Genomic DNA, 20,271 nt, shown 5'->3' on the forward strand with positions numbered 1-20,271 from the left:
GAATGCAAAACTGGGCTGAGAAGCATGAGGTGGTTCATTTTGGTAGGTCAAATATGATGGCAGAATATAGCATTAATGGCAAGACTCTTGGCAGTGTGGAGGATCAGAGGGATCTTGGGGTCCGAGTCCACAGGACACTCAAAGCTGCTGCGCATGTTGACTCTGTGGTTAAGAAGGCATACGGTACATTGGCCTTCATCAATAGTGGGATTGAGTTTAAGAGCCGAGAGGTAATGTTGCTGCTATATAGGACCCCGGTCAGACCCCACTTGGGAGTACTGTGCTCAGTTCTGGTCGCCTCACTACAAGAAGGATGTGGAAACCATAGAAAGGGTGTAGATGCGATTTACAAGGATGTTGCCTGGATTGGGGAGCATGCCATATGAGAACAGGTTGAGTGAACTCGGCCTTTTCTCCTTGGAGTGATGGAGGATGAGAGGTGACCTGATAGAGGTATACAAGATAATGAGAGGCATTGATCGTGTGGATAGTCAGAGGCTTTTTCACAGGGCTGAAATGGCTAACACAAGAGGCCATATTTTTAAGGTGCTTGGAAGTACATACAGAGGAGATGTCAGGGGTAAGTTTTTTTACACAGAGAGTGGTGAGTGTGTGGAATGGGCTGCCGGCGGCAGTGGTGGAGGTGGAAATGATAGGGTCTTTTAAGAGACTCCTGGATGGATACATAGAGCTTAGAAAAATAGAGGGCCATGGGTAAGCCTAGGTAGTTCTAAGGTAAGAACATGTTCGGCACAGCTTTGTGGGCTGAAGGGCCTGTATTGTGCTATAGGTTTTCTATGTTTCTATGTTAGCACATCTGCCAATGCAACTAATTTTAGTAAACAGATTAACACAAGTAAATTTACTATCTTCGAAATTACAACGGAGCTGAATGTTCTCAAAACCATGGAAATAACAACTTGGAGGTGAATGCTTCAAAACTACAGAGATGTATATCAACTTCGGGAAAAACGTATCCCCCCCTCCCCCCCCCCCAAACAATGAACAACTCTACAGTTAGCACCATTTCAACTTTCAGATTCCTGGGCATCATTATTTCATAGGACCTCATGTGGAAGAACCATATCTCCTTCATTCACAAAGAGGCTCACCAGAAATAGTACTTCTTGCAGCAGTTGGTAAAATCCCATTTTCCACAGAACATACTGGTTCAATTCCACACTGCATCCTCACAACAACCATTTCTGTCTGGTTTGCTGCAACATCCACTTACAATATACAAAAACTACAGCGAAATGTCAGGTGAATAGAAAAGGTTATTGGCTGGAGTTGACCATTGCTGCAGGACTTGTATTTGTCCAGAACAATGAAGTGGGAAGGAAATATCACCATGGACACTACCTATCCTGCAAACTTCCTTTTCCAAAAGTTCCCTTCTAGAATATAGGGCTACTAAAACAAAAAACTTCACACCATCTTAAACGTTTCTCCCCCAAAAGTTGATCAACCACTCTAGTTAGCCCCCCACGTCATCTTTATTTATTATCCCATCAATGTACTGCACTGAAGCCGCTCTTCATAATGATGTTTACATTGCAAAAACTGTACATGCTGGTATTCATTTATTCATGCATATTTTATTCCATATCCATACCCTAACCTCTAACTTCATTTTTATATAAATTTTTATAATTGTGAAATATTATTGTTTTTGTTGCATGTTGCACCCTGACCAACACACCACAGCAAATTCCTAATACATGTGAATGTGAAGGAGGAGAAGAATAGCCTTCAACTTGGCCGTGGGGTTATCGGGGCACCGTCATGACGGTGTTTCTGTAGCAAGCTACTCTTGTTTTTACGAGGCTGAGTTGCTAGCTCGACGCTCAACCTGACTTGGATCCGAACTCGGGAACCTTCGCTCCGGAGTCCGGCGCTGATATTATTGCGTCACCAAGCGGGACACATGTAAATGTCAATAGGGAATAAAGTTGATCCTTGATGACATCTTCAAAGATGAAACAAGGAACAGAACACAAGGAAACTATCAGTCTTTATAATCCTCTAATAATACAAGAATCGTCAAAAGAATTACAATACTAAATTACTACTTTTAACTCACCTTTCACAGTTAAGGAAGCTGCGGTCTGATGATCGCCACATATACAGGTATATTCACCTGAGTCCCCTGATATTAGGTTGTGTATGCATAACTTATGTATGCAACCTTCCTGTTTAATTTCATACTTATCACCTGGAAAAATTGTTGTTAATCCTTTTTTCCAAATAACTGGAACATTGGACTGTGAAAGTTCACAGAGCAAAGTTGCTGTTTCCATTTCATCCACTTCCATACTATGGAGCTGTTTAGTGAAAGTTGCTGGAGTTGCTGAAACAATTAAATAACAATAATACAAAATAATTATGTTTAAAATTTCTACTGTAAAGCCTATATTAAAATTTAGTACACAAATGTAGGCAGTAATCTAGGAAGTGTATTGCACATTTTTGGAGCATTAAAACATGTCTAATGACAAATGGGATCCTAAAAGAAGCCATAAAATTGTATAAAGTTTGAAAAATCAGGGTCATCTTTAATTACACAATGAATGGTAGAGCCTTGGGAGTACTGAGGAACAAAGGAATCTTGATGTACATGTCCAAGGATTCCTAAAATGACAGCATAGGTAGGTAAGGTCATGAAGAAACCATATGAGCTACTGATTTACATTAGCTAGGTCAAAAAATATAAGAGCAGGGAAGTTATGGAACAGCTTCATAAAACATTAGACAACAGCTGGAATTCTATGTGCTGTTCTAATTACAAATTTATAGAAACCGTCTTTGCACTGGAGAGTGTGCAGAGGTCTGGAATACTTCAGTTATGAGGGGAGACGGGATAGGATGGTTTTGCTTTTTTGAAGCAGAGTAGGTTGAGGGAAAATGACAGTGTAGTGAAAGAGGAGACACTTGCAACATTCAAGTATCTAGCCAAATACTTAAATTTTCAAGGCTTAGAAGACTATAGACTAGGTGCTGGAAAATGGGATTAGATTGTCAAGATAGACATGGTGGCCAAAATTCTTGATATTCTGCTTTATGGCAGTCAGAGAAGTACACAACCACCAAAGTCATGCTTTATAATGCCTGGAAACTTCAACAGCATCAGATATTTTGGCTGACGTATTCAAAACAAAGGCTGCAAGGGAAAAAGAGTAGTTCTTCTATTCACTCTAAGTGTTCAGTAAACACTCAATAATGACATATACACAAGAAGAGGAGAATCCTATACACTGGGACACAGAAGAACTGCAATAGACAAGATTACAAATTATCATGGATATCATCATATCCTTGTTTATATCTGGAGAGTAAAGAAATCCTCATCGAAAAATATATCCAAGTTCTTTAAGAAAAATGCCACTCACTAGGAAGTTGCAGACAACACAAAGATTGGTGAAGTTGGGCAAAGGAAGGACGTCAAAGAATACATCTGAAAACAGATTGGTTACAAATATTGGCGGACAAATAGCAGATGGAGTTTAATCAAGGCAAGTGTGAAGTGTTGCACTTTGGGAGGTCAAATTCAGGGGAAAAGTATAATGTTAATGGCAGGTTACTTAACAGATTCCATAGCTCACTGAAAATGGCCAAAACTAAATAGGCTGTTAAAGAAGGCAAATGGATTGGCACGAGCTAGATGGGCTGCTTCTGTGCTGTACTCATCTATGCCTCTATGTGAATGCCTGCCTTCATTGGTCATGGCATGGCCTATAGACATAAGGATGTCATATTGAAGATATATAAAACTCTGATTAGGTCATTTTGGATGTATTGTGTTCAATTCTAGTTACTCTATTACAGGAAGGATATGGAGGCAGAGGTTGCAGAAAAGGTTTCTAAGAATGCTGCCTGGATTAGAGGATATGAACTATAAGGTTAGATAAACTTGGGTTATTCTCTCTGAAGCATCAGAGTCTGTGAGAGACCCGACTGAAGATCATTTATCAGTGAGATAAATAGGGTAGACAGTCAGAATCATTTTCCCAGGGTAGAGACGATACACTCAGTGGTTGCCTTATTATGTACACCTGTACGCTTGCCTAAAGAGTGAATCACGTGGTAGCATCCAGATATGGTCAAGAGGTTCAGTTGTTGTTTAGACCAAACATCAGAATGAGGGAGAATTCTGATCCAATTGACTTTGACTTTAAGTGATTGTTGGTGCCAGGCAATGCATTTTGAGTATTTCAAAAACTACTGATCACCTGGGATTTTCACATACAACAGTTACTAGAGCTGACAGAATGGAGCAGAAAATTAAAAAAAACATCCAGTGAGTGGCAGGAATTTTTGCCAATTGGCCCGTTCCAGTGTTTACTGCTCATTGTAAATACAGAAGTATTGTAGTCCAGACACTTAGATTAACTGGACCCGAGATTCATTCACGGATGGATTATATTCATTACAGGTGGACTTGTGCAGCGGGATATGAGAAGACTAGAGAGGGTGAAGTTTCACAAGCATACTGTAGGGATCAGAGGGCTTGAGTTACAAGGAGAAATTGGATAAACTGGGACTGTTTTCTTCGCAGCAAAGGAGGCTGAGGATGACTGTATAGAAATAAAATCATGAGGCATAGATAGGGTAGATTGTCACAATCATTTTCCTAGCTTAGGGCATAGATTAAAGTGAGAGTAAAAAGATTTAAAGATGACTGGGAGGGTGGTTTACAAAGGCATTTGCAGATTCATGGACAGGAAAGTTTTGGAGAGATCTGAGCAAAATGCAGATAACTGGGACCATCTTTAGTCAACTGGGCACTTTAGTCAACATGGATTAGTCAGGCCAAAGGGTGTGTTTCAGTATTATATAACTCTGTGACTTCACACATTAGCTAATCTCGCTTAACTGAAGTAATAGACACAAAATGCTGAGGGATCTCAGCAGGCCAGACAGCATCTATTGAAAAGAATAAACAGTCGATATTTTGGGCCGAGACTCTTCATCAGGACCCTTAACTGAATATTGGCACATTAAACTGATGTTAAGAATTCTCACATTTCCCAAAGGCGGCTGATTGTCTCTTTCTAATAAAAAAAAGCATTAAATTAGTAAAAATCACAGAGAGGACTTAGATGCTTCAACTTGGGTCAGTACAAGCAAAAAATAAATGGCTTGCGACCAGAGAATTCCTCTGTAAATTTCAAGTATTTATTTTAAATATAAAATACTTGTGGCCGTCTGTTGGTGAGGGTCAACCATGGACGTTGCATCCCAGCTGTCTACATGATATGCAAGTCAAGGCAGTACGATATTGGCAGCAAGCTTTGCCCATGTAGCAGGCTCCTGTTCTCCACACAACTAGCTGATGAATCCAAAAGAGCATCAAGAGACTATGATTCAGTCTGGCAGGAGTTGCCACTGAATGTTGAATTCAATGTAGGGCTGCCTTAGTGACTCCTGTTCTGGATTTTCCCCTGGGGTTTACTCCTGAAGCCTTTCCCATGAGTGGGTGTAGCTGCAAGGCAGTGGAGGTTTGAGGTCAGTTTTCCTTCTCCTAGATGAGCTGCCAACTGCAGCTGACGAACCCCATCTACCCAAGGCAACTGGTTTTAAGGCACCAGTAACCCGCCTTTCCCCTTCTCCTTTCAGTTGAAATGGTTCCATTGGGCTTAATAGCTGAGCCACCCATGAAGGCCAGGAGCTGAACTTAGTTGTCAGAGGCTATTTGAGATGACGCCATTGGAAGCATTTAATAGGTACTGTAATTGGAGTTTATCAACAATCTTAACAAACCAATATAAAATAAAACCATGATGTTTCACAACTACTAACTCTTACGTACGTTTCCAAAAAAAATACTAAGATCTAAAAATTATATTTTCATTTTCACTATTACCTTTGACATTAAGCTGAGCTGCAGATATATACTTTCCAACCTTAAAGGTCATAGAACCAGCATCATCTTGTGAAATTTTCCTCAAAAGAATAGTGTGAATATTGCCATTCTTTACTGAAATTTCATTCATTTCGTTATTCTGCAGTTCAATTCCTCCCAAAATCCATTGAACACCTCGAGCATTTTCGTGGGACAGCTTACATTCAAACAAGGCATCTTCACCTTCAAACACGTCCACATTTTTCAAACCATCAACAATTTTTACATCTGGCTCTGTAAGAATCAGGGGAAAAACAAATAACAAATTAATAGTCTAATTTTTAAGAATATTTTGGTGGAGAGAGGCTTACAGTTGGCATGAAAGCAAGATCAATCTGAGCTGTTAAACGGCACAGACTGAGATCATGGCATATATCCCAAAGAAAATTTATATTTTTCTAACTTTAAAAGGAACACTCTTTCAAACAGAGAAATATCACATTTGTTTTCTATGCAGTAACAACCACTTGCAGAAAAGCAAGAAGCTCAAAAATGTGCAACAAATGGTGATAGGTATGTGCCCTTGACAAAGAAACTTGGAACAATTAGAAAAAGGGACGAGGTCCTGAAGAGAGACTTCAGGAAGTTGGGTAGAAAGCTAAAAAGCAGGACCTCCAGGGTAATAATCTTGGGATTGCTGCCTGTGCCATATGCTAACGAGCGCCAGAAGAGCATGATCAGGCATATTAATGCGTGGCTGAGAGACTGGTGTAGGGGGCAGGGCTTTAGGTTTCTGGATCATTGGGGCATCTTCTGGGGGAGGAATGACCTGTACAAAAAGGATGGATTACACCTGAATACAAAGGGGTCCAATGTCCTAGCAGGCACATTTAATAGAGCTGTTAGAGAGGGTTTAAACTAATTTGGCAGGGGGATGGGAACCCGAGTGATAGAGCTGAGGAAGGGGAAAAGAGAAATAAATCAAAGATAGCATGCAACAGAGATAATAGAAAGGACAGGCAGGAGATGAGGCATAATCACAGCCAGTGGAATCAGGGCAACAGCTGCATGGTGCAATTAAAACAGAAAGCAACTAATACTGGACTGGAAGTGTATTTGAATGCATGCAGCATAAGAAATAAAATGGACGATCTTGAAATTCAGCTACAGATTGGCAAGTATGATGTTGTGGCCATCACTGAAACTTGGTTAAAGGACGGCTGCCACTGGAAGCTGAACGTCCAAGGATATACGGTGTATTGGAAAGATAGGTTAGAAAGCAGAGGGGGTGGTGTGGCCCTGTGTATAAGAAATAATATTAAATCATTAGAAAGGGATGACAAAGGATTGGAAGGTGCAGAGCCTCTGTGGGATAAATTAAGAAATGGCAAGGGTAAAAGGACCATAATGGCAGTTGTATACAGGCTTTCAAACAGCAGCCTGGATGTGAATTACAAATTAGAGCACTAGATAGAAAAGGTGTGTCAGAAGAGCAATGTCATGATAATCATTGGGGATTTTAACATGAAAGTGGATTGGGAAAACCAGACCAGTACTGGTCCTTAAGAGAAAGAATTTGTACAATGTCGAAGGGATGGCTTTTTAGAACAGCTTGTTGTTGAGCCCACTAGGGGATCGGCTGTGCTGGATTGGGTGTTGTGCAATGATCCGGAGGTGATAGGAGAGCTTAAGGTTAAGGAACCGTTAAGGAACAGTGATCACAATATGATTGAGTTCACTTTGAAATTTGAGAAGGAGAAACTAAAACCCAATGTGTCGGTATTTCAGTGGAATAAAGGAAATTACAATGGCATGAGAGGGGAACTGGCCAAGTTGATTGGAAAGTGACACAAGCAGAAGGACAGCAGAGCAGCAATGGCTGGAGTTTCTGCAAAAAATGTGTGAAGTGCAAGACAGATATATTCCAAATAAGAAATTTTCGAATGGAAGAAGGACACGACTGTGGCTGACAAGTGAAGTCAGAGTCAAAGTAAAAGCAAAAGAGAGGGCTTACAAGGAAGCCAAAGCTAGTGGGAAGACAGAGGGTTGGGAAGCTTTTAAAAACTTGCAGAAGGAAACTATGAAGGTCATTATTAAGGGATTGGACACGCTAGAGGCAGGAAACATGTTCCCAATGTTGGGGGAGTCCAGAACCAGAGGCCACAGTTTAAGAATAAGGGGTAGACAATTTAGAACAGAGTTGAGGAAAAACTATTTCACACAGAGAGTTGTGGTTCTGTGGAATGCTCTGCCTCAGAAGGCAGTGGAGGCCAATTCTCTGGATTCTTTCAAAAAAGAGTTAGATAGAGCTCTTAAAGATGGCGAAGTGAAGGGATATGGGGAGAAGGCAGGAAAAGGGTACTGACTGTGGATGATCAGCCATGATCACACTGAATGGTGCTGGCTCGAAGGGCTGAATGGCCTACTCCTGCACCTATTGTCTATTAGGAAGGAAAAGATGAAATATGAAGGGAAGCTGGTGACTAATATCAAAGAAGATACTAAAAGATTTTTTTAAGTATATAAAGGATAAAAGAGAGTTGAGGGTAGATATAGGACCAGTAGAAAATGAAGCTGGAGATACTGTAGTGAGAGGTGCAGAGATGGCAGAGGAACCGAATGCGTATTTTGCATCAGTCTTCACAGTGGAAGACATCTGCAGTATACCGGACATTCAAGAGTGTAAGGGAAGTGAAGTATGTGCAGTGAAAATTACAACTGAGAAGGTGCTCAGGAAGCTTAATGGTCTGAAGGTGGATAAATCTCCTGGACCTGATGGAATACACCTTTGGGATCTGAAGAAAGTAGCTGGAGAGATTGCGGAAGCACTAACAATGATCTTTCAAGAATCGATACATTCTGGCATTGTACCAGATGACTGGAAAATTGCAAATGTTACTCCACTATTTAAGAAGGGTGCGAGGCAGCAGAAAGGAGACTATAGACCTGTTAGCCTGACATCAGTGGTTGGGAAGTTGCTGGAATCGATTGTTGGGGGTGAGATTACAGAATACCTGGAGGAACATGACAAGATAGGCCAAAGCCAGCATGGTTTCCTGAAAGGAAGATCCTGCCTTACTAACCTACGCCAATTTTTTGAGGAAATTACAAGCAGGGTAGACAAAAGAGATGCAGTAGATGTGGTGTACTTGGATTTTCAGAAGGCCTTTGACAAGGTGCCGCACATGAGGCTGCTTAGCAAGATAAGATCCCATGGAATTACAGGAGAGTTACTAGCATGAGTGGAGCATTGACTGTTTGGCAGAAAACAGAGTGGGAATAAAGGGATTCTATTCTGGCTGGCTGCTTCTCACCAGTGGAATTCTACAGGGGTCGGTGTTGGGACCACTGCTTTTACAATGTATATCAATGATTTGGACTATGGGATTAATGGATTTGTGGCTAAATTTGCCAATGATACAAAGATAGGTGGAGGAGCGGGTAGTGTTGAGGAAACAGAAAGCCTGCAGAGAGACCTAGGTAGTTTAGGGGAATGGGCAAAGAAGTGGCAAATGAAATACAATATGGGAAAGTGTTTGGTCATGCACTTTTGTGGAAGAAATAAATGGGCAGACCATTATTTAGATGGGGAGAGAATTCAAAATGCAGAGAGACAAAGGGACTTGGGAGTCCTAGTGCAGGATACCCTAAAGATTAACCTCCAGGTGGAGTCGATGGTGAAGGCAGCAAATGCAATTTTGTAATTCATTTCTAGAGGTATAGAATATAAGAGCAGGGATGTGATGTTGTGGCTCTGTAAGGCACTTGTGAGACCACACTGTATTGTGTGCAGTTTTGGGCTCCCTATTTCAGAAAGGATATACTGACATTGGAGAGGGTTCACAGAAGATTCACAAGAATGATCAGGAATGAAAGGGTTACTCTAGGAGGAACACCTGGGAGCTCTTGGGCTGTATTCCCTGGAGTTCAGGAGAATGAGGGGGGCTCCTCATAGAAACATTCCAAATGTTAAAAGGCCTGAACACATTAGATATGGCAAAGTTACTTCCCACGGCAGGGGAGTCTAGGACAAGAGGGCACGACTTCAGGATTGAAGGACATCCATTTAGAACAGAGATACAGAGAAATTATTTTAGTCAGAGGATGGTAAATCTGTGGAATTTGTTGCCACAAGCAGCTGTGGAGGCCAAGTCATTGGGTGCATTTAAAGCAGAGATAGATAGGTCCTTGATTAGCCAGGGCATCAAAGGGTATGGGGAGAAGGCAGTGGAGTGGTAATGACTGGAAGAATTGGATCAGCCCATGACTGAATGGCGGAGCTGACTTGATGGGCTGAATAGCTTACTTTAGCTCCTATATCTTATGGTCTTATAATTAAGACAAAGAAACCATTGAATTTGTACGGGCTCATAGTACAGTAATCTAGTCAGTTCCAATCCACAGGAGCCCCTCAGGGCTGTGTACTAAGTCCTCTTCTTTACTCCCTGTATACCCATGACTCCGTCACCATCCACAGCTCTAAACTGCTTATTAAATTTGCCAACAACACTACACTGACTGGCCTAATCTCAAACAATAATGAGGTGGCCTACAGGCAAGAAGTCATCTCTCTGACACGGTGGTGTCAAGAAAACAACCTCTCCCTCAATGTCGCAAAAACAGAGGAGATGGTTGTGGATTACAGGAGGAATGGAGACAGGCTAATTCCTACTGACATCAATGGATCTGGAGTTGAGCGGGTAAACAGCTTTAAGTTCCTCAGCATACACATCACCAAGGACATCACATGGCCTGTACACACCAGCTGTGTGGTGAAAAAGGCACAACAGCACCTCTTTCACCTCAGATGGTTGAAGTTTGGTATGGGCCCCCAAATCCTATGAACTTTCTACAGGAGTACAATTGAGAGCATCCTGACTGGCTGCATCACTGCCTGGTATGGGAACTGTACCTCACTTAATCACAGATTCTGCAGAGAGTGGTGCGGACAGCCCAGCACATCTGTAGTTGCGAACATCCCATGATTCAGGACATTTACAAAGACAGATATGTAAAAAGGGCCCGAAGGACCATTGGTGACCCGAGTCACCCCAATCACAATCTATTCCAACTGCTACCATCCAGAAATGGTACCGCGGCATAAAAACCAGGACCAACAGGCTCCGGGATGGTTTCTTCCACCAGGCCATTAGACTGATTAACTCATGCTGATTTGAGTGTATTTCTATATTACATTGACTGTCCTATTTATTATAAATTATTATAAATTACTATGACTGCACATTGCACATTTAGATGGAGACATAACGTAAAGATTTTTACTAATGCATGTGAAAGATGTAAGAAATAAAGTCAATTCAATTCACAGCCCTGAAAGTTATTATTTTCTAAGTACCCACCTAAATCCCATTTGAAGCCACTAATTGATTCTGGTTCTCACATTCTGACACTGATCTCTAGATAACTACTGAATTAAAACAAAACATTAACCTTGTAGGTCATTAGATGTGCTGTATGACATAGGTGGTCATGGTCTCATGACCCTGATTGCTCTTTGCAAATTTTTCTACAGAAGTGGTTTGCCATTGCCTTTTTCTGGGCAGTGTCTTTACAGGATGGGTGACTCCACCCATTATCAATAATCTTCAGAGATTGTCTGCCTATCATCAGTGGTCGCCTAACCAGGACTTGGGATGTGTATCATATGACCATCCACCACATGGCTTCACGTGACCATAATCAGGGGGACTCAACAGCTGCTACACATTGCCCAAGGTGACCTGCAGGCTAGCGGAGGGAAGGAGCGCCTTACACCTCCTTTAGTAGAGACATATCTCCACTCCACCACCCATTATTTACAGAACTTAATAATATTCAAGATAAATTTACTATTGAAGTATATACATGTCATCATATACAATGCCAAGAATAATTTTCTTATGGACATTCACAGTAAATACAAGAAACACAATGGAATCAATAAAAGAGATGGCCCCCAATAGGACAGACACAAACAATGTACAACAGACAACAAACTGTGCAATACAAAACAAGACAAAATCCAAATTATAACAAGGCAGGTTGCTACCAATGGCTCTCCTTTGGATCGGGACTACAGAGCGTCGTGGGAGCTGAATTCTGAAGGAAGGCAGTTTTTAAAAAAAACTTCGAGTGCAAGAAGGCCAAGACTGCACAGGCGCGTGACGTCAACAGGACCGCGCGGAGAGTTTAAAAAGGAGACCACCCTATACAGTGGGCAGCGGAGTGAGCGGTAGCAGAGTGTAGGGCTTTGGTTTCAATGGGCTTCGGCAGTAAACGGGAAGAGGCCAGAGCGAGGCACCAACTCTTTTTTTTTCTCCCCCCCCCGACCCCTTTCGCGAATCGGCCCAGACAGACAGGAACAGCAGGGCTCTCACAGCTAACGGTACGAGCTAACCGTTTAAAAAGTTCGTCTGTTTGGCGAGGTAAGTGGGTGAGTAGACTTATTTTTCCTGTTTCATTCCTGTAGAATTAGGTAGCATGCCTGCAGGGTTAGTGCTTTGTTCAGAGTGTCAGATGTGGGAATCCTGGGAGAGCTCCAGCCTCCCTGATGGCCACATCTGCGCCAGGTGCACCGAGTTGCAGCTCCTCAGAGATCGTGTTAGGGATCTGGAGCTGCAGCTTGATGACCTACTGCCTATTATGGAAAGTGAAGAGGTGATAGACAGGAGCTACAGAGAGGTAGTCATCCCTAGGATACAGGAGTCAGAAAACTGGGTCACTGTCAAGAGAGGGAAGGGAAATGCCCGGATAGTGGAGAGCACACCTGTGGCTGTCCCTCTCAGCAACAAATATCTTGTTCTGGATGCTGTTGAGGGGGATGACCTGACAGGGGACGCCCACGGTGACCAGGTCTCTGGCACTGAGCCTGGGGCTGTTGTGCAGGAGAGAAAGAGGGAGAAGAGAAATGCGGTAGTCGTGGGGGATTCCATAGTCAGGGGAACAGACAGGAGATTCTGTGAGCCTGACAGAGATACCCGCATGGTGTGTTGCCTCCCAGGTGCCAGGGTATGGGATATCTCGGATCAGGTCCTGCCTATTCTAAAGGGGGAGGGTGAGCAGCCAGCTGTTTTGGTACATGTTGGTACCAATGACATAGATAAGACAAAAGAGGAGGTCCTGAAGAGAGATTTCCAGGAGTTAGGAAGGAAGCTGAGAAGCAGGACCTCCAGGGTAGTAATCTCGGGATTGCTACCTGTGCCATGTGCTAGCGAGGGGAAGAATAGTTGGATCAGGCAGATGAATGCGTGGCTGAGAGGCTGGTGTAGGGGGCAGGGCTTCAGATTCTTGGATAATTGGGATCTCTTCTGGGGGAAGTATGACCTGTTCAAAAAGGACAGGTTGCACCTGAACCCAAAGGGGTCCAATATCCTGGCGGGAAAGTTTAATAGAGCTGTTAGGGAGGGTTTAAACTAATTCGGCAGGGGGATGGGAACCGGAATGATAGAGCGGAGGAAGGGGAAAACAGAAATAAATCTAAGATAGTGAGCAGTAAAGATGTCAGGAAAGACAGGCAGGTGATGGGGCAAATTTGTAGCCATTGGGATGAGTTGCAGTGAAATCAAAGCAAAAAGTATCAAATACTGGTCTTAAGGTGTTGTACTTAAATGCACGCAGCATAAGGAATAAGGTGGATGACCTTGTCGTACAGCTACAGATTGACAGGTATGATATTGTGGCCAACACTGAGACCTGGCTAAAGGATGCATGTCTCTGGGAGCTGAACGTCCAAGGATACACGGTGTATTGGAAGGATAGGAAGGTAGGCAGAGGGAGAGGCGTGGCTTTATTAGTTAGAAATGATGTTAAATCATGAGAAAGAGGTGATATAGGATCGGAAGGTGCAGAATCTTTATGGGTTGAGCTAAGAAATAGCAGGGGCAAAAGGACCCTGATGGCAGTTATTTATAGGCCTTCAAACAGCTGCAGGGATGTGGACAACAAATTACAACAGGAAATAGAAAAGGCTTGTCAGAAGGGCAGTGTTATGATAATTGCGGGGGATTTTAACACGCGAGTAGATTGGGAAAATCAGGTCAGCACTGGATCTCAAGAGAGAGAATTTGTAGAATGTCTGCGAGATGGCTTTTTAGAATAGCTTGTTGTTGAGCCTACTACGGAATCGGCTGTACTGGATTGGGTATTGTGTAATGAACCGGAGGTGATTAGAGAGATTGAGGTGAAGGAACCCTTAGGAGACAGTGATCATAACATGATTGAGTTCACTGTGAAGTTAGAAAAAGAGAAGCCGAAATCTGATGTGTCGGTATTTCAGTGGAGTAAAGGAAATTACAGTGGCATGAGAGAGGAACTGGCCAAAGTTGACTAGAAAGGGACACTGGCGGGAAAGACAGCAGAGCAGCAGTGGCTGGAGTTTATGCGAGAAATAAGGAATGTGCAAGACAGGTATATTCCAAAAAAGAAGAAATTTTCGAGTGGAAAAAGGATGCAACCGTGGTTGACAAGAGAAGTCAAAGCCAAAGTTAAAGCAAAGGAGAGGGCATACAAGGTAGCAAAAATTAGTGGGAAGACAGAGGATTGGGAAGTTTTTAAAACCTTACAAAAGGAAACCAAGGTGGTCATTAAGAGAGAAAAGATTAACTATGAAAGGAAGCTAGCAAATAATATCAAAGAGGATACTAAAAGGTTTTTCAAGTATATAAAGAGTAAAAGACAGGTGAGAGTAGATATAGGACCGATAGAAAATGATGCTGGAGAAATTGTAATGGGAGATAAGGAGATGGCAGAGGAACTGAACGAGTATTTTGCATCAGTCTTCACTGAGGAAGACACCAGCAGTATACCGGACACTCAAGGGTGGCAGGGAAGAGAAGTGTGTGTAGTCACAATTACGACAGAGAAAGTACTCAGGAAGCTGAATAGACTAAAGGTAGATAAATCTCCTGGACCAGATGGAATGCACCCTCGTGTTTTGAAGGAAGTAGCTGTGAAGATTGTGGAGGCATTAGCGATGATCTTTCAAAAGTCAATAGATTCTGGCATGGTTCCAGAAGAGTGGAAGATTGCAAATGTCACTCCGCTATTTAAGAAGGGAGCAAGGAAGCAAAAAGGAAATTATAGACCTGTTAGCTTGACATCGGTGGTTGGGAAGTTGTTGGAGTCGACTGTCAAGGATGAGGTTACAGAGTACCTGGAGGCATATGACAAGATAGGCAGAACTCAGCATGGATTCCTTAAAGGAAAATCCTGCCTGACAAACCTATTACAATTTTTTGAGGAAATTACCAGTAGGCTAGACAAGGGAGATGCAGTGGATGTTATATATTTGGATTTTCAGAAGGCCTTTGACAAGGTGCCACACATGAGGCTACTTAACAAGATAAGAGCCCATGGAATTACAGGAAAGTTACATATGTGGATAGAGTGTTGGCTGATTGGCAGGAAACAGAGAGTAGGAATAAAGGGATCCTACTCTCGTTGGCTGCCGGTTACCAGTGGTGTTCCACAGGGGTCCGTGTTGGGGCCGCTTCTTTTTATATTGTACATCAACGATTTGGATTATGAAATAGATGGCTTTGTGGCTAAGTTTGCTGACGATACGAAGATAGATGGAGGGGCCGGTAGTGTTGAGGAAACGGAGAGTCTGCAGAGAGACTTGGATAGATTGGAAGAATGGGCAGAGAAGTGGCAAATGAAGTACAATGTTGGAAAGTGTATGGTTATGCACTTTGGCTGAAAAAATAAATGGGCAGACTATTATTAAAATGGGGAAAGAATTCAAAGTTCTGAGATGCAACGGGACTTGGGAGTCCTCGTACAGGATACCCTTAAAGTTAACCTCCAGTTTGAGTCAGTAGTGAAGAAGGCGAATGCAATGTTGCCATTCATTTCTAGAGGAATAGAGTATAGGAGCAGGGATGTGATGTTGAGGCTCTATAAGGCGCTGGTGAGACCTCACTTGGAGTACTGTGGGCAGTTTTGGTCTCCTTATTTAAGGAAGGATGTGCTGACGTTGGAGAGGGTACAGAGAAGATTCACTAGAATGATTCCGGGAATGAGAGGGTTAACATATGAGGAACATTTGTCTGCTCTTGGACTGTATTCCTTGGAGTTTAGAATGAGGGGAGACCTCATAGAAACATTTCGAATGTTAAAAGGCATGGACAGAGTGGATGTGGCAAAGTTGTTTCCCATGATGGGGGAGTCTAGTACGAGAGGGCATGACTTAAGGATTGAAGGACGCCCTTTCGGAACAGAAATGCGAAGACATTTTTTTTAGTCAGAGGGTGGTGAATCTATGGAATTTGTTGCCAAGAGCAGCAGTGGAGGCCAAGTCATTGGGTGTATTTAAGGCAGAGATTGATCAGTATCTGAGTAGCCAGGGCATCAAAGGTTATGGTGAGAAGGCGGGGGAGTGGGACTAAATAGGAGAATGGATCAGCTCATGATAAAATGGCAGAGCAGACTCAATGGGCCGAATGGCCTACTTCTACTCCTTTGTCTTATGGTCTTATAACAAATAGATAAGCAATAAAAATGGAGAAAATAAGTTGTATATTCCTTGAAAGTGGGTCCATAGATTGTGGGAACAGTTCAATGATGAGGCCAGTTGAACCTCCAGTTCAAGAGCCTGATGACTATGGGGTAATAACTGTTCCTGAAACTTGGGGTGCCAGTCCTAAGGCTCCTGTACCTTCCTCTTGCTTGCAGCACTGCAAACAGAACACGACCTGGCTGGTGTAGCTCCCTGGTGATAGATGCTACTTTCCTGCACATCGCTCCATGTAGATGTGCTTAATGGTGCGGAGGGCTTTAGTTAGAAACATAGAAAACCTACAGCACAATACAGGCCCTTCGGCCCACAAAGTTGTGCCAAACATATCCCTACCTTAAAAATTACTTGGCTTACCTATAGCCCTCTATTTTTCTAAGTTCCATGTACTTATCCAGAAGTCTCTTAAAAGACCCTATCGTATCTGCCTCCACCACCGTTGCCGGCAGCCTATTCCATGCACTCACCAGTCTCTGAGTAAAAAACTTACCCCTGACACCTCTGTACCTACTCCCCAGCACCTTAAATCTGTGTCCTCTTGTGGCAACCATTTCAGCCCTGGGAAAAAGCCTCTGACTATCCACACGATCAATGCCTCTCATCATCTTAATCACCTCTATCAGGTCACCTCTCATCATTTGTCACTCCAAGGAGAAAAGGCCGAGTTCACTCAACCCGTTTTCGTAAGGCATGCTCCCCAATCCAAGCAATATCCTCGTAAATCTCCTCTGCACCCTTTCTATAGCTTCCACATCCTTCCTGTACTGAGGCAACCAGAACTGAGCACAGTACTCCAAGTGGGGTCTGACCAGGGTCCTAGCTGCAACATTACCTCTTGGATCCTAAATTCAATTCCACGATTAATGAAGGTCAATACACCGTATGCCTTCTCAACTACAGAGTCAAGCTGCACAGCTGCTTTGAGCGTCCTATAGACTCGGACCCCAAGGTCCCTCTGATCCTCCACACTGCCAAGAGTCTTACCATTAATACTATACTCTGCCATCATATTTGGCCTACAAAAATGAACCACTTCACACCTATCTGGGTTGAACTCCATCTGCCACTTCTCAGCCCAGTTTTGCACCCTATCAATGTCCCACTGTAACCTCTGACAGCCCTCCACACTATCCAAAACACCCCCAACCTTTGTGTCATCAGTAAACTTACTAACCCATCCCTCCACTTCCTCATCCAGGTCATTTATAAAAATCACGACCAGTAAGGGTCCCAGAACAGATCCCTGAGGCACTCCACTGGTCACCGACCTCCATGAAGAATATGACCTGTCTACAACCGCTCTTCGCCTTCTGTGGGCAAGCCAGTTCTGGATCCACAAAGCAATGTCCCCTTGGATCCCATGTTTCCTTACTTTTTCAATAAGCCTTGAATGGGGTACCTTATCAAATGCCTTGCTGAAATCCATATACACTACATCTACTGCTCTTCCTTCATCAATGCGTTTAGTCACATCCTCAAAAAAATTCAATCAGGTCGTAAGGCATGCTCTTGACAAAGCCATGCTGACTATTCCTAATTATATTATACCTCTCCAAATGTTCATAAATCCTGCCTCTCAGGATCTTTTCCATCAACTTACCAACCACTGAAGTAAGACTCACTGGTCTATAATTTCCTGGGCTATCTCTACTCCCTTTCTTGAATAGGGGAACAATATCCGCAACCCTCCAATCCTCTGGAACCTCTCCCGTCCCCATTGACGATGCAAAAATCATCGCCAGAGGTTCAGCAATCCCCTCCCTTGCCTCCCACAGTAGCCTGGGGTACATCTCATCCGGTCCCGGCGACTTAACCAACAATGCTTTTCAAATGCTCCAGCACATCCTCTTTCTTAATATTTATATGCTCAAGCTTTTCAGTCTGCTGCAAGTCAGCACTACAATCACCAAGATCCTTTTCCACAGTGAATACTGAAGTAAAATATTCATTAAGTACCTCTGCTATTTCCTCCGGTTCCACACACACTTTCCCACTGTCACACTTGATAGGTCCTATGCTTTCACGTCTTATCCTCTTGCTCTTCACATACCTGTAGAATGCCTTGGGGTTTTCCTTAATCCTGCCTGCCAAGGCCTTCTCATGACCCCTTCTGGCTCTCCTAATTTCCTTCTTAAGCTCCTTCCTATTGGCCTTAGTTGTGATGGACTGGGTTGTATCTTTTTGAAGGCTTTTCTGTTCAAGGGCATTGGTGCAACCAGTTAATATATTCTCCACTGCACCTCTATAGAAGCTTGTCAACATGTTAGGTGACATGCGGAATCTTCACAAACTTCAAAGAAAGTAGAAGTACTGCCATGCTTTCTTCATAATGGCACTTACGTGCTGGATCCAGAGCAAATCCTCTGAAATGACAACACTGACGAATTTGAAGTTGGTGACCCTCTCCATCTCTGATCCCCTGGTGAGGATTGGCTCATGGACTTCCAGTTTCCTCCTCCTAAAGTCAATAATTAGCTCCTTGATCATGCTGACACTGAGTTGTGGCACTACTCAGCCAAATACTCAGTCTCCCTCCTATATGCAGATTCATCCAACAACAGTGGTGTGAGCAAACTTAAATATGGCATTGGAGCTGTTGGAGGTATTAAGCCAGTAGAGCAGAGGGCTAAGCACAAAGCCTTATGGTGAACCTCTGCTGATGGACATTGTGGAGGAGATGTTGTTGCTAATCCAAACTGACTGGGGTCTGCAAGTGAGGAAACCGAGGATCCTTGTTGACACCATTCAAGCCCTGCCACAGCTGTCGAGCATCCTTCAGTGATTCAAGTTCGCTCCGGAGTTGCCACTTTGCACTTGAGATTGCTTTCTGGAGAATTGTACCTGGACCTCTTGTATTTTGATTGGCCACCAGACTTGAATGCCACCAATTTGGCCCTCAGTAGATCGTGTATCTCATGGTTCACCCAGGGCTTCTGGCTGGGGAAGACTTTGAAAGATTTTGTGGGAACACACTCATCTATGACTGCTTTCATAAAGTCGGTGATAACCTTAGTGTATTCATTCAGATCCTCTGATGAGTCTTTGAACACAGTCCAGTTTACGGAGTCAAAGCAAGCCTGCAGCTGCTCCTCTGCCTCCCGCAACCACCTCATTGTCATACTTACCTCTCGGGTCTTGCTCTTTAGCCTCTGCCTGAATGCAGGTAGGAAGAGGACAGTCAGGTGATCAGATTTCCCAAAATGTGGTCTAGGATGCAACGATAGGCATTCCTATGGTCAGGTGTGTTGGGACCCCTTGTGCTGCATGTGATACATTATGATTATCAGGCAGAGATTTCTTCAAACAAGCCTGACTGAAGTCCCCGACAATGATTTGAAAGTCATCAGGGCAGACTGTTTCTTGTTTGCTGATGTCGGCACTCAGTGCCTCAAGTGCCTGCTTCATATCGGCCTTCAGCGATACGTTAACTGTGGTCAGCATCATGGAGCAGAACTCCCTCGGTACATAGAACAGTCAGCACTTAATCATTAGATGCTCAAGGTCGGGGGAACAAGAGTGTAATAGGACCATTACATTCGAGCGCCACAAGAGTTTATGATGAAACTCAAACCCCCAACCTTTTGCCTTCCCTGAATCAGCAGTCCAGTCCATCCTGCATATTGAGAAGCCCCTGGGTCTTACCAACATATTCAGCATGTCCAGAGTGAGCTACGTCTCCATGAAAAGGTAAATACAGCAATATCTCATTTCCCTCTAATATAGCAATCTTGCCCTAAGGCCCTCAATCTTGTCTCCAGTGACTGTACATTTGCTGAGAAGATACTGGATAGAGAAAGTTTCATGCCCTGGCGCTTTAGCCTGGCTTGGAGTCCTCCCCTCCTTTGTCTGGGTGGGAAGTTCAAGGGGGATATTAGAGGAAGGTTTTTTTTTAACTCAGAGAGTGGTTGGTGCGTAG

General features: G+C 43.3%; 1 protein-coding gene across 1 annotated transcript in view; it reads right to left on the bottom strand.

The window, feature by feature from the left end:
- The window catches only part of obscnb (obscurin, cytoskeletal calmodulin and titin-interacting RhoGEF b), a 598,125-nt gene that overhangs the window by 256,294 nt on the left and 321,560 nt on the right, over positions 1–20,271 (bottom strand). Inside the window, exons 74-75 of the mRNA XM_072254438.1 lie at positions 5,864–6,136; positions 2,084–2,350 (exon numbers count right to left, since the gene is read on the bottom strand). Coding sequence (XP_072110539.1) covers positions 2,084–2,350; positions 5,864–6,136 — 540 coding nt within the window. The remainder of the gene's footprint in view (positions 1–2,083; positions 2,351–5,863; positions 6,137–20,271) is intronic.

Source organism: Mobula birostris, chromosome 3 (genome assembly GCF_030028105.1).
Source record: "Mobula birostris isolate sMobBir1 chromosome 3, sMobBir1.hap1, whole genome shotgun sequence".
Lineage (NCBI taxonomy): Eukaryota > Metazoa > Chordata > Chondrichthyes > Myliobatiformes > Myliobatidae > Mobula > Mobula birostris.